The 13396-nt window shown below is 46.0% G+C and overlaps 2 protein-coding genes across 10 annotated transcripts in view; both read left to right on the forward strand.

Annotated features, from left to right (window-relative positions):
- Positions 1 to 1675, forward strand: part of WNT5B (Wnt family member 5B) — a 107739-nt gene extending 106064 nt beyond the window's left edge. For all 5 annotated transcript variants that reach the window (XM_075941195.1, XM_075941194.1, XM_075941178.1 and 2 more), the window contains one exon: positions 115 to 1675. In XM_075941195.1, the coding sequence (XP_075797310.1) occupies positions 115 to 573 (459 nt within the window). In that variant the 3' untranslated portion in view covers positions 574 to 1675. The remainder of the gene's footprint in view (positions 1 to 114) is intronic.
- Positions 1676 to 11084: 9409 nt separating this feature from the next.
- Positions 11085 to 13396, forward strand: part of ADIPOR2 (adiponectin receptor 2) — a 78876-nt gene continuing 76564 nt past the window's right edge. For 2 of the 5 annotated variants that reach the window (XM_025190906.2, XM_075941210.1), the window contains exon 1: positions 11087 to 11259. The gene's annotated coding sequence lies outside the window, so the exon portion shown is untranslated. Of the gene's footprint in view, positions 11260 to 13396 lie in introns of all 5 variants that reach the window. The other 3 variants (XM_006135457.4, XM_006135458.4, XM_075941199.1) reach the window with 2 other exon arrangements.

Here is a 13396-nt window from a genome sequence, read left to right on the forward strand (position 1 = left end):
AATCAAGATCCAGTCAAGTACACAGGAAGAGGAACTCAGTGCAGTTATGCCAGTCCTCAGTGCTTATAAAAGGTTAATGCAGCTCTTGTCTGATTCCATCTGCTCTCCCTGCAGGCTGTATACAAGCTGGCAGATGTGGCTTGCAAGTGCCATGGTGTCTCAGGTTCCTGCAGCCTTAAGACCTGCTGGTTGCAGCTGGCAGACTTCCGCAAGGTGGGTGACCTGCTGAAGGAGAAATATGATAGTGCTGCCGCTATGAGGATCAGTCGCAAGGGCAAGCTGGAGCTGGTAAACAACCGTTTCAACTCACCTACGCAGGAGGACCTGGTCTACATTGACCCCAGCCCTGACTATTGCCTGCGCAATGAGACCACTGGCTCACTGGGCACTCAGGGCCGGTTGTGTAACAAGACCTCAGAAGGCATGGATGGCTGTGAGCTGATGTGCTGTGGCCGGGGGTATGACCAATTCAAGAGCATCCAGGTGGAGCGCTGTCACTGCAAGTTCCACTGGTGTTGCTTTGTCAAGTGTAAAAAGTGCACAGAGATCGTCGACCAGTACGTCTGTAAATGAAAGAGCCACCAAAGCAACAAATCTATATTATATAAATCTATATAAATATATTTTATATTTGTATAAATAAATAGATGATAATAATTAAAGATGCTTATTTAAGAGACATTTTGGTTTTGAAATTTCCACATCGGACTGGCCAGTTTGCCACTCCCTTAATTTAGCTGCGGAGCAAAGGAGGAATTTGCCCTTAGATCCTTCTCCCCCAGAGTGAAGGGAGCCAAAGAGTTGCTCAGAAGGAACTCCCTCATAGCCATCTCACTCCAGAAGAAAAGGGTGGATTCATGGTCAGAGAGGTGAAGAAGGGTGGGTTTCCTTTGCTATTTTATGGTTTAAAACTGAAGTTTGTACGGTGTTGGACATCTGGAGTCATAACCAAACATGGAGGTGTCTTAGTTTTTCATGTTCCAACCCTTTCCTCCCTGCCCTGAAGCCCTTTGGACAAGCAAAACAAGAGGACTTGGACCCATTTTCTGTTCTCTATAAACGACATGCTAGTAGTGCTTTGTTAAACAAGATGGAAAATCACCCAGGGCTCATGCTGAAGAAGAGTATGGATTTAAATACAAGGTACCATATAGAGTTCTTGGAATGAGCCCAGAGCAGGGACTCCTGCACAGTGATGGGGGGACCACCTGTTCCAAGTGAGGAGGAAGGTATGATCTTCAATTGGGAAGTACTGCTGTATCCTGAGAGTTTAAAAGAAATTAGCAGCTAGCTCTTCTGTACCTCAAGGGCAAAGAGAAAATCCTGCCAAAGCTCTGTCTAAGCTGGTTTGTCAAGATCCTTTTTCCCTCCACTGAAACCCACTTTATCTTTGCGGCTGAGGAGTTGCTACCTGTCTCCGGGGTCTATTGGACTCTTTGGGAAAGAAATATACTCCATGAGAGTGTCAGTGGAGCATGTGTGAGAGACATACATACACGCATGCCCACAGGACTGGATGAACACTACACCCCAGTCCTCACCATTGTTGCCATTTCTCTCCTTTGAAGTGGACACTCAAGGTCACGTTGCCCAGTTTTTTGCAATCCTCTTCACTGTCCAAGATGTACAGTTTCTTTTACCATTAAAAAACCCTCACTGAGGTTTCTTTCCCTCTCTCGATTGTGTATGTGTGTTTTCTTTTATTCTGTTTTGTTGTTTATTTCAGAGCCCAGGTGGCCAAACTGTTTTCTGGTGTAAACCCACACCAGGAATTGGAGCTAAAACCAAGGATGAATTTGTTACTAGAATGTGGAATGAAGTCCATGCTGCACCCTCTTGTGGTGATAATGGAGAAAAATGAAAAGTTGTTTGAGCAGTGGCCTATTAGCAAAATCTGCTACTCTCTCTAACTTTCTTGGAATTGTAACAGAATTCAGCTAGTAAAATATGGATAAAACAAATGCAGTTACTAGCACAACATTTCCTGCCCCTCAGCAAAATTCATTTGCATGCGCAGAGGAATCAGAGAAGCGAACTTTAAAATGTAAACATTTATTTATACATCCTTTTTTTTTTTACTGACAGATTTCAAATACACAAAACTGTCAATGAATGGAAAAGATCCACAGCCCAGAAAATTAAAATTTTGGATCTTTATGGCTTCTATTTCTTATTTATCATAGCAACTTTTAAAGCACCCATTATTTTACAGAATCCACTATTTCAACCATCAAACATGCAAATGCATATTTCATATTTAAAGTATTAGAAGAGTCCAGAAATATACAAGAAAGAAAAAATATGCATAGTGATTAGTTTCCTATTTTTACAGATGTGTCCACTTTTGTTTTGTAATCCAATTTCGTTTCTTATTCAACAGCCATTATATTTGCTGGCATTGCAGAAAGCAATTTCTTGAAATACAAAAGGTGGCCTACATTTATTTTATCATATAAAAGCCAAAAACAATGGCATAGTAATGCAGAGTAACAGAAATAGTTTTCTATCCATGGAAAAATGTGAATACAGTGGACCAACCCACTTCCAATTAAACCTCAATGGGAACTGACCTGAGCCCAAGATCAGTTCAAATGCATGAGCTATCCAGTCTAGGGATATTACACATTTCCTGTTCTGTAATAAGGCTCACTATACATTGGATATGTCTAAAATATTTTTCTCCTTCTAAGCTCACTTGCCTGTTCTCTCCAGTTCTCACTGCATCAGTGCTTTAAGGTGTTACATACTTATATATGGCACCCTTGAGGCATTGCTAATATATCCAGTAATTCAAAGTGTTTTCACTTAGCTTTTACAGTAAAGAACATACATTTAAGGGAATGTTAATGTATACTTCAGCACTGCACCACAGTAAATTTTGTGGGTGTAAACAATTTCAAGTGGAAGTGATGACACAGTGGGGACCTAAGGGAAATGCCAAGTCTCTCAAACTTTTAAGAGAAAGAAACAAAGAAGGAAGAAGTTGGAGGCCTTCTTTTGGAGAGGTATGGAATGAGGTGCCCTACCACCCAAGTTCTCCAGCTACAGGGTGGAAGAGGCTCCATGAACATGCCAGAAAGGATAAAGGACTTGCCATCTTCCCATTAAAGCAGGGGTAGGGAACCTCTTTTTGGGTTGGGGCCACTGTCCCACAGAAAAATCAGTCCGGGGCTGCACAGAAGCAAAAAAACAAAAAACAAACAAACAAAAAAAGCCCCTCACTGAGATGACCCCCAACTGAGAAGGAGAAAGACACTCCACACGTTCCCCTCCCAGAGACTAGCACAGGTTCCCTAATAGTGGGGGTATTGGGAAAGTCAGCCTCAGGGACCAGATCCAGGCAAGCCTAAGGTTCCCTCCCCCTGCATTAAAGTATCAGGAGAGTAGTAAATGATTGGGCTTCCTTCCACATGAAAACAACAGCTGGTAGGAGAGCCTGTTGCTGGAGGATGTTGTTTGAGGCTCATTAAAGGACTTCTTCTACAGGCGAAGAAAAGCTTCCAAACATCTGGATCCTTCTCTGTCTCCCACTTATTTGGAGTCCTTGATCACTGAGAATTATATTAAAAATAACCTAACAGTCACAGGGACGACATAAAAACTACAAGTCAGTTCATCATCTAACAGTTTTTCAGACAATAGTCGCTGGATTTTTTTATAATCTGGCTTTAAGCTTTCCCAAAGTTCGGGAGGTTGGGATCCAGAAGTTTGGTTCAGCCCATCCCCAGTTAAAGGACAATTTATGTGGGGCACTCACACAGAAAAATGTAAATCAGAGCAGTTGTAGAGTGGCTTAGTGGGTGCAAAGCTGAGGAAGGGCAAGCAGCTGATGAAAACCAAAGAGAAACTACTCCTTGCCAAAGAGGGAAAAAGAAAATAGTAGATTTTAAATTCCACATTGCTAGATAGACCGTATGATCCAAAGGATGGGGAGTCAAGACCTGGGTTTAATTTCCAGCTTTGCCACTGACCTTAGACAAGTCACTTTACATCTTTGTACCTTAGTCTTCGCATGTACCAAAGGAGAGTAATGGTACTTACCTTCCTCTGGAAATCACTTTGAGATATATGAATGAAGAATGCTAACAACTAGTATTTAGTATTATGAATTATTGTAGCCAGTCAGCATTGTACTGTAACCCTCATAGCTCTAACAAAACAGCATAGATGCAGGCTAGATTGGTACCTAGATGAGGAACATCAAAGAAATACTAACATGGGGTATGTCTACACTACCCTGCTAGTTCGAACTAGCGGGGTAATGTAGGCATACTGCACTTGCAAATGAAGCCCGGGATTTGAATTTCCCGGGCTTCATTTGCATAAACCGGGCGCCGCCATTTTTAAATCCCGGCTGGTTCGAACCCCGTGCCGCGCGGCTACACGCGGCACGAACTAGGTAGTTCGGACTAGGCTTCCTAGTTCGAACTACCGTTACTCTTCATGGCCATTTTTAAATGCCGGCTAGTTCGAACCCCGTGCCGCGCGGCTACACGCGGCACAGAGTAGCTAGTTCGGATTTAGTCTTCTAATCCGAACTAGCTGTACTCCTCGTTCCACTCTTCAGTTGCAACTGCAAATGACTACATTACCCCGCTAGTTCGAACTACTTGCAGTTCAAATGCATGATACTTTGTCCTTTCCATCCTAAATTGCTGTGAAGGATGTGTACCCTCTGGGCACATCTACACTGCAGGGCAAAAGTCGAATTAAGATACTTAGCTTAATTCAGCTTTTGGGGCTGTCTTCACAGCAGGAAGTCTAAGGAAGAACAGTCTTCTTTTGACTTCTCTTACTCCTCAGCTGCGTCTAGATTGGCATGATTTTCCGGAAATGCTTTAAACGGAAAAGTTTTCCGTTAAAAGCATTTTCGGAACAGAGCGTCTAGATTGGCACAGATGCTTTTCCGCAAAAGCACTTTTTACGGAAAAGCGTCCATGCCAATCTAGACGTGCTTTTCTGCAAAAAAGCCCTGATTAGCCATTTTCGCGATTGGGACTTTTTTGCGGAAAACAAATCTGAGTTGTCTACACTGGCCCTTTTGCGCAAAAGCTTTTGCGGAAATTCAAGCGGCCGGTGTAGACAGCTGGCTAGTTTTTCCGGAAAAGCGGCTGATTTTCCGGAAAAACTGGCCAGTCTAAACACAGCCCTCCTGAAATAAGAGTTACAGGAGTCACAGGAAGTTCTCCACTTGACAGTATTTTGAAATAATGGCTTGCTGTGTAGACAGGCATTTTGTTATTTCAGAATAATGTGAGTTATTCCAAAATAACGTTGCTGTGTAGATGTACCCTCTGGGACAAATTTATATCACATGACCAAAGAAATGCACAGCATTACCCATTGCTATCATCTGCTGGTGTACAAACAGCATCATGCACACTTTCTCACTAAGCTTTTATTGAATTTCATTTTAAGATACAGATTATATTGAAGACTCTATATGAAATAAAGTTCCACTGTGTTCTAAATTTGTAAAGGGAAATGCTACATACATGAGCTGATCTGACATATTCTACCTCAGGCAGGGCTGGGGGAGATGGCTCATTGGAGTAAGCATCAGATTTTGGTAAATTTCAATTTCCTGAAACCTGAATACAGACTTTTCCAAGGTCACAGTAACAGAGGAAAAAATAGAATCCCAGATTCCCAGTCATGCGTAGCATTCACTGGACTGCAACCACCCTGCTCTATCATCAAAGACAAACAAATAAAATGCTTAAAGCCACCAGAATACACACAAGGCAAAACAGATCACAAGCATGTACTTTAAACCCAAGGATAAAAATAAAAACAATATAACAAATATGAAGATTAAAACTTTGTCATGTCTTCCGTTTGCCAGACTTCTTCCTGCAGGTTTTGAAGGTGTAGCTGTTTCTATCCCACTTCTCTCTCTCCCTTTTCAGATGGCACAAGAGATCTACAACGCTCATCAGGAGAATGAGAGGGGGTGAAAGGTACACTGGCACCTGCTGGAACACAAAGGAGAATCAATAGCAGGAATGGGTTTTCTTTCCCTGCAGGATACAGAAGACAGCTACATCTCCCCTCCTTCCCCAACACTGGGAGATAGCTGTAAGAGGGCCATAAATGTAGTACTTTAATGAGATACACTGGCTCCCTAAAAACTAGGAAGAAAGTGGGCAGGGCCATAGTGCCTTATTCCAAGGGTTTGTTAAAAGACATATGTGCAGGTCAAAAGACACACGTACTTAAGAAAAAATGGCTTGAGGAGGGTGTTGTTCGGGCAGGGGGGGACTAACCTGCTGAGTCTGCCAAGAACTTTTGAAGTGTGGAAGCGTCAAGTTCCCATCTTCTCTCAACAAAATGGAATCTGGGAAATACAGATCTTGGGACTTCTGGGATTTGTAGGTCTCCAGTGGAAGACATGCTGAGAAGCGACAGCTTCTTGCCTGATAATAGGAGTGTCTGGGCAGGATGATTCTGCAGTGGGTTTTTCTTATTTTTGCAAATAAATTCTGGTTGTTTACTATTTACTTTAGCCACCAGACCTCTGGTGAGAGAGTTTGGAATCTTACCAGGAGTGCCTGGGAAAAAGATATCTGAGAATGGGACCATTTTGTTTGTTTTGAACTTTATTAAAAGACTCTCTGCCTGTTTGGACTTTTCCACCAGATCTCTGGGAAGAGTCAGGGTTGTAAAAAGAAAGAAATGCCCCAGGGACAGGGCGGTATTGCTTGGTTGTTGTTTTTACATTCAATACGCATGGCCGCCTGCAGACATCAGCCTGCCATACAACCATCTGTGACAATACTTAGAAATGGATAGTCCTCCTGTTCAATGGAAGCACTAGTTTCTTTTGAGTACTCCCTCATCTAGATGTGCTGAAGTGGAAAGGTATGGTGAGTGATCACCTGTAGACTTCCTTTGATGTGAAGCAGCAGCAACAAGAGGCAAAATTCTCTAGGCTATAAACAGCACAACATTATCTTCAGAGGATATTATTAGGATGGAGCAAGACCTTTGCATACGACCATAGGTGCTTTCCCCCCGGGTTTGAAGTGGTTTCAATTACATTGAGGTTTAAAGTTTGGTTGAGTAGCTCTTAGCACCCCCACTATACATATTGTTTCAACATCCTTATTTATAAGCATGAGAGACACATTTAGAATACAGTAATAAATCCATGGCTATCAAGGACAGCTGTCACAACTATGTGCCACCCTAGACACAGCCCTGGGGAGGAATTATGACTCAGAAAGGTATTGATTGTGGGGGAAGCAAATTACTGAAGTTTTTGGACAGAGCAATCTCTAATTTCCGCCCCTTCTGTCATCTCTCTTTCCTCTTCCTTGTAGGAATGCAGAAGCAGCTTCTTTTCAGAGTCTGCTTTCTCTCTCTAATTAAGCCCAGAATCATGAATGCAGCAGGTTGTGGCATTGCCACATAAGGACAAAATGACAGTCTTGCCCATAGAACCACAAATGTGAGATGTGAAATGTTGAATTTTATCTCACCATTCTTAGCTAGTTAGAACTATTTTGTCCTCCAGCACATGAACATCTTTGGAGAGTCTAGAATACAGCATTCTATTAACGCCAATATGGTATTGAAAGGAATAATCAATATTTTTCTAGGATACAGAATTTGTTTCAGTAGTAATTGTAGTAAGTTTCCACCTCAGTTCAAATGGGTAAGTAACCTGGAACACCAAGAAGCTAAGAAAACAATTCTGAATAGGTTCCAATCAGGAACAAATGCCCAATACGTTTAATAAGTGTAGCACTAATTTTTGTGGACTAGCTGGTTAATATATATTTTTTTTACTTATTTTAATTCCATTGCTCTCCCACCTAATACAGTTTTTAGACAGTTATAATTTCTTTCCTTAAAATATCAGAGGGGTAGCCTTGTTAGTCCTGAATCTGCAAAAGTGGTGAGGAGTCCTGTGGTACCTTATAGACTAACTGAAGGGTGGGAGCATAAGTTTTTTGCCCATGAAAGCTTATGCTCCAACACTTCAGTTAGTCTATAAGGTGCCACAGGACTCCTGGCCACTTTTCCTTAAAATGTTATTTGAGATAGACATATTTAGTTCTTTTAATCATTCCTCAAAAATAGTTCCTTATTTTTTTCCTCTCCTGAAGTTTATTAAATAATTCCTCCATCTAGTCCATATTTATTTTGGGCTGTCACTTATAGAAAGACATCCAATCTTAAAGATGTCAAGTCTCGGGGAATCCATCACGCATTTCTTGGCAAATTGTTCCATCAGATAATTATCTTCACTGTGAAAAACGTATGGCTGATTTCCAGTCTGATTTCACATCCTTTCAGCGACTAGATCTTCTTTATGCTTTTGTGTGTGTTCAAGTGCCTCGCTGCCATCAGAAAACGTCTCATGTCGGTACATAAACCTGTGATCAAGTGACCAGTGATTAGTTAACCTTCTCTTTGGTAACTACACAGCAAAGTGGGGCAGAGAAAGGCTCTTCTGTCTCACAGAGCAGGGAGGAGTCCTGTGGCACCTTAGGGTATGTCTACACTACAAAGTTAGTTCGAACTAACGGACGTTAGTTCGAACTAACTTTCATAGGCGCTACACTAGCACTCCGTTAGTTCGAACTTAATTCGAACTAGCGGAGCGCTTAATTCAAACTAGGAAAACCTCATTTTACGAGGATTAACCCTAGTTCGAACTAGCTAGTTCGAATTAAGGGGTGTGTAGCCCCTTAATTCGAACTAGTGGGAGGCTAGCCCTCCCCAGGTTTCCCTGGTGGCCACTCTGGCCAACACCAGGGAAACTCTACTGCCCCCCTCCCGGCCCCGGACCCCTTAAAGGGGCACGGGCTGGCTACGGTGCCCGTGCCAGGTGCAAGCCTGCCAGCACCCAGCCAGCAGACCCTGCACCTGGCACGGATCGAGCCACCCACCCGATGCCCCCCAGCCCTCCCCCTCTTCCCAGGACCAGGCTGGCGGCTCCTGGGAGCTTGCCCGGGACCGCAAGAGGCGGGCACCCGCCTGGGCTTGTGCGGACATCGTGGACCTCGTCCACGACCTCCGCACTAGGCACAGGAAAGTGGCCGTCTAGGGCAGGAGAGCTGCCAGCCTGGCCACCCAGGAGCAGGTGTGCATGAAAATCAAGGGGGTTCACTGAGACCCCAGACCCTGAGCCCTGAGCTTACAATGGCCGTACTGGGTCAGACCAAAGGTCCATCTAGCCCAGTAGCCTGTCTGCAGACAGCAGCCAACCCTAGGGACCCTGGAGGGGATGGACCGAAGACAGTGACCAAGCCATTTGTCTCGTGCCATCCCTCTCCAGCCTTCCACAAACCTTGGGCAGGGACACCACTCCTACCCCCTGGCTAATACCACTCCATGAACCCAACCTCCATCCCTTTATCTCACTTCTCTTTAAACTCTGTTCTAGTTCTAGCCTTCACAGCCTCCTGCAGCAAGGAGTTCCACAGGTTGACTCTTTGCTTTGTGAAGAACAACTTTCTGTTACTAGTTTGAAGCCTGCTACCCATTCCTTTCCTTTGGTGTCCTCTAGTCCTTCTATTATGGGAACTAATGGAGAACTTTTCTTGATGCACCCTCTCCACCCCACTCCTGCTTTTATAGACCTCTATCCTATCCCCCCTCAGTCTCCTCTTTTCTAAACTGAAAAGTCCCAGTCTCTTTAGCCTCTCTTCGTATGGGACCTGTTCCAAACCTCTGATCATTTTAGTTGCCCTCCCCTCTCCCACCCTCTCTCTTCCCCTCTCCCACCTCCTTTTCCCAGTCTCCCTGAGTTTTGTTCAATAAAGACAGATTCAATTTTTGAACACAATTGTCCTTTATTTTGTACATCAAGAAGAGGGGCTAGGGAAGGGTAAGTGAAAGGAGGTGAGGCAGGAATGGGGTACGAGCCCCCGATGGGGAGGACTGGGCTGGCTCTGCAGGCTTTTGGGATGGAAGCTCTCCTGCAGCCCCCCCCAATTGCCCCCTCTCCCCAGATGGCAGCCTGCAGCAAGTGCAGCCGGGCTGATGGCCGAGTGCTGTGAAGTGCCCAGTGTGGGTACTCCGGGCACTCCAAGCCAGGACTGCCTTGCAAGCGGGTAACCCCTGAGAACTGTCTGTCCAGGGTGGGGGTCGGGACCCTTTAAGCACAGCCCTCGGCTAGCCTGAGACAGCATCTCCACGCTCTAAATCCTCCTCTGATGCCCTGCCGGCACTGCTTCCGGCCATCCTTAAGCCCGGTTCAGGGTCCACTTAATGTGGACATGCTAGTTCGAATTAGCAAAACGCTAATTCGAACTAGTTTTTTAGTCTGGATCCATTAGTTCAAATTAGCTTAGTTCAAATTAACTAATTCGAACTAAGTTAGTTCGAATTAACGTTGTAGTGTAGACGTACCCTTATAGACTAACCGAAGTGTTGGAGCATAAGCTTAAGAAGGCAAAGACCCACTTCGTCAGATGCATGCATCTGCATCTGCCGAAGTGGGTCTTTGCCCACGAAAGCTTATGCTCCAACACTTCAGTTAGTCTATAAGGTGCCACAGGACTCGTCGCCGCTTTTGCAGATTCAGACTAACAGGCTCCCCCTCTGATAACTTGTCTGGCAGAGGAGTCAGATCCATTTCAAAATGGGGGTCGGTTAAGATTTGGAGCGGAGACCAAACCATTCCAACTGCTACGTGCCAGGCAAGGAAGCGCTGTGCCTGGGGCAGGCGGCCCAGCGCGCCCGCGGAAGTGGACACAGTGGGCAGCGCCACAGCGAGACCCCCCTCAGCGAGGCTCGCTCAAGAGACAGGAAAAGCCCGCGCGAGCGTCACGAGCTTCGTCCAGCCAATCAAGGAGTGACGCCCGGCGCTCGTCACGCCGGCGGAAAGCATGGGGACTCACTACGCAAACGACGCGACCGAACCAAAGGTCAAGGGAAAAGCGCATGACTGCGGCGGCTCACAGCGCGCCCGTGTGCGCCTGCGCACTCATACGCCACCAACCCGGCGCAGACTCGTGTCCGACTACATCACCCGAGAGGCCGTGCGGCAGCCCGTCGGGCCGGTTTCCGTTGTGGCGTGCTCCTGCGCCTGGAGGCTGCGCAAAGGCATTGGCTGGGGCAGCCTCGTGCGATGATGACGCGGCTGGGGCAAGTCCTCCCCGTCGCTAGGCAATAAGGGAGGGAGGAGGAGGAGGCGGTGGCCGTTGCTGCAGCGGGAGGGGGGCAGCGACGATCCCGGGGGCGGTGTCACCGTGGGGCCTCCGGAGTGCGCGGACCGGAGGCGGCAGCGGAAGGAGGAAGTGGCAGGTGAGGGGCTGCGCTGCGTAGCGGGGTGTCTCGGGCCCGGCCTGGGCCTGGCGGGGCGGCCTGTGGCTGTGGGGAGTGGCCCCGCCCGGGCAGGAGCTGTGGGGCTTGGCCCCCTTCCCGTGCCGTTCCCCTGGGGCTGGCGGAGCGGGGCGGGAGGGCTGAGCCTCGGCCCCCGTCACCGTCCTCGGCCCCTAGTGGGGTGGGAAGGCGCCGAGGTTCCCCTCACCCCAGTCCCGCTGGGGCAGGGGATGCGGGCTGGGGGAGGCTCCGATTCCCCTGGGGCTCCAGCTCTAGCGGCTGTCCCAGGTCCCGTCACTTGGCCCGCTGTGCTGCTTGTGTGTGCGCGCACCACTGCGAAGTTGGGTAGCGCGGCTAAGGAGCGGGCACTCGGGGCAGTGCTGGGGGGAACCTGAATTCCCCCTTCCCCAACAGAGAGCTGGACTGATGCCCCAGCACCAGGGCAGGCGAGAAATCAAGCTGGAGTAATAGGGTTTGCTTGTATTCATAAAGCACCGGGAGAGCCTTAGTTGAAGAGTGCTTTGTATAAGCGGAGTATTGTCATTGATCAGAAGGCTGTCTCGTGGTATGCTAAGCTATGAACGCTGTTGTTTGTCAGCCAGAGGTTTCTGCCGCCTTGATTCTTTTATTGTTGGATTAAAACTCTGTCATATAAGAACTGGGTGTTTTTTTTTTAAGTTTTCCTGCCATTGGGAACTTGTTTACATTCTTAGCATTAATATTAGGTAATTCAATAGCTTCTTCCCTAGGAGCTGGGGCTGGGGGCTTTGCTGTGAGCTCTGCAGTATAAAACTTAGTTTATACTGCAGAGCCCACAGCACATGTAACTGCTAATATTTTTAGTGGCCACATGATTACTGTATTAAATGATTTTTAATATCCCTAGTTTTAAGCAAGGCCTTGATTAAACAACTTGGCTTTTTTTTTTTTTTTCTGACTTCCCACCAGGGCTGTCCCATGACTAGTGGTAACAGTGTTGATGCTAGTGTGGGGCAGATGCTGATGCCCACTAATGTTTTAATAACTATGGGTGAGATTCTTACCTGCTCTCTAATCCTTTTACACTGGGTGAAAAATACAAGACACTTGTTCATGTAGGTGCCTGGGTTGCCATTGACCAGTTAGGGGAAAAAGTGGTTATCTGTCACAGCACTTGGCAGTGGGCTCATAAAGCTTGTGTTTTATCTAACAATTGGTGAAGACTGACTGTAGAAGCTCTTCAGTTGAATATTCAAGGTAGTGAGTTTTGAGTGATCTTGCTTCGTTCCAGTAGATTATAAAATGAGACTCTTCTGATGGTCTTGTCAGACGGACACTTATGTTGCTTTTTCAGACTCTGCAACATTTCTACGTTCCAGTGTACTAACTATTAGAACACTAATATATTTTTAAAAAGCCATTTCAAAGCTATGTAGTAGTGAGATTATGCAGTGAAATACAGGAAAGGAATAGACTTACTTTCTCCTCTCCGGGAACCCTGTTTATCTACACAGCCTGCCCCACCCTCACCCTCCATGCTGCTGCCTCTCTATCAGAGGTGGCAGTGGGTGCAGGGGGGGAGGAAGCAGATTCGGTGCTTGTGGGTAGCCTGCTTAAAGCCAGCTCCTCATGGGCACCAGTTCCCACTGCCCCCTCCCCCCATTGTTGGTTATCAGATCACATGGGTTCAGTACACAGCATTTTATTTTCAAAGTATAGTTTATTAGAAGCAGAAGGAAATGCATGGAAGGGTTGTTTCTTCCCCCCTATTTGGCAAAAACTGTGCGGTTGATATGGAATCTGAGACTTATGATTCTAATATTAGGTGGTCAATCTCAAAACTAGCAGAAACATAAACTTTGCAAGATAACTTGTCCAATAAAATCACATCTGAATCATTTAATGTAGAAATAAAAAGGTCTAACTTTTAACGCATTTTAGGATAAACCTCCAGGTTTTGTTTGAGGATGCACGTAATGGCAAAGACCTTTGTGAAAACAAAAAGCTATGTATTGCATTTCAAGATTGTGTGAGAGGTATTACTGGCCTTTTGGAAATCAATTTAATCTGCTAAGGCTGCTTAGCCCCTCCCAGGGCTCTTGTACATTTCAAAAGCAGGGAGTGCAAGGTCTGTTTGAGT

The sequence above is a fragment of the Pelodiscus sinensis genome, chromosome 1 (assembly GCF_049634645.1).
Source record: "Pelodiscus sinensis isolate JC-2024 chromosome 1, ASM4963464v1, whole genome shotgun sequence".
NCBI lineage: Eukaryota > Metazoa > Chordata > Testudines > Trionychidae > Pelodiscus > Pelodiscus sinensis.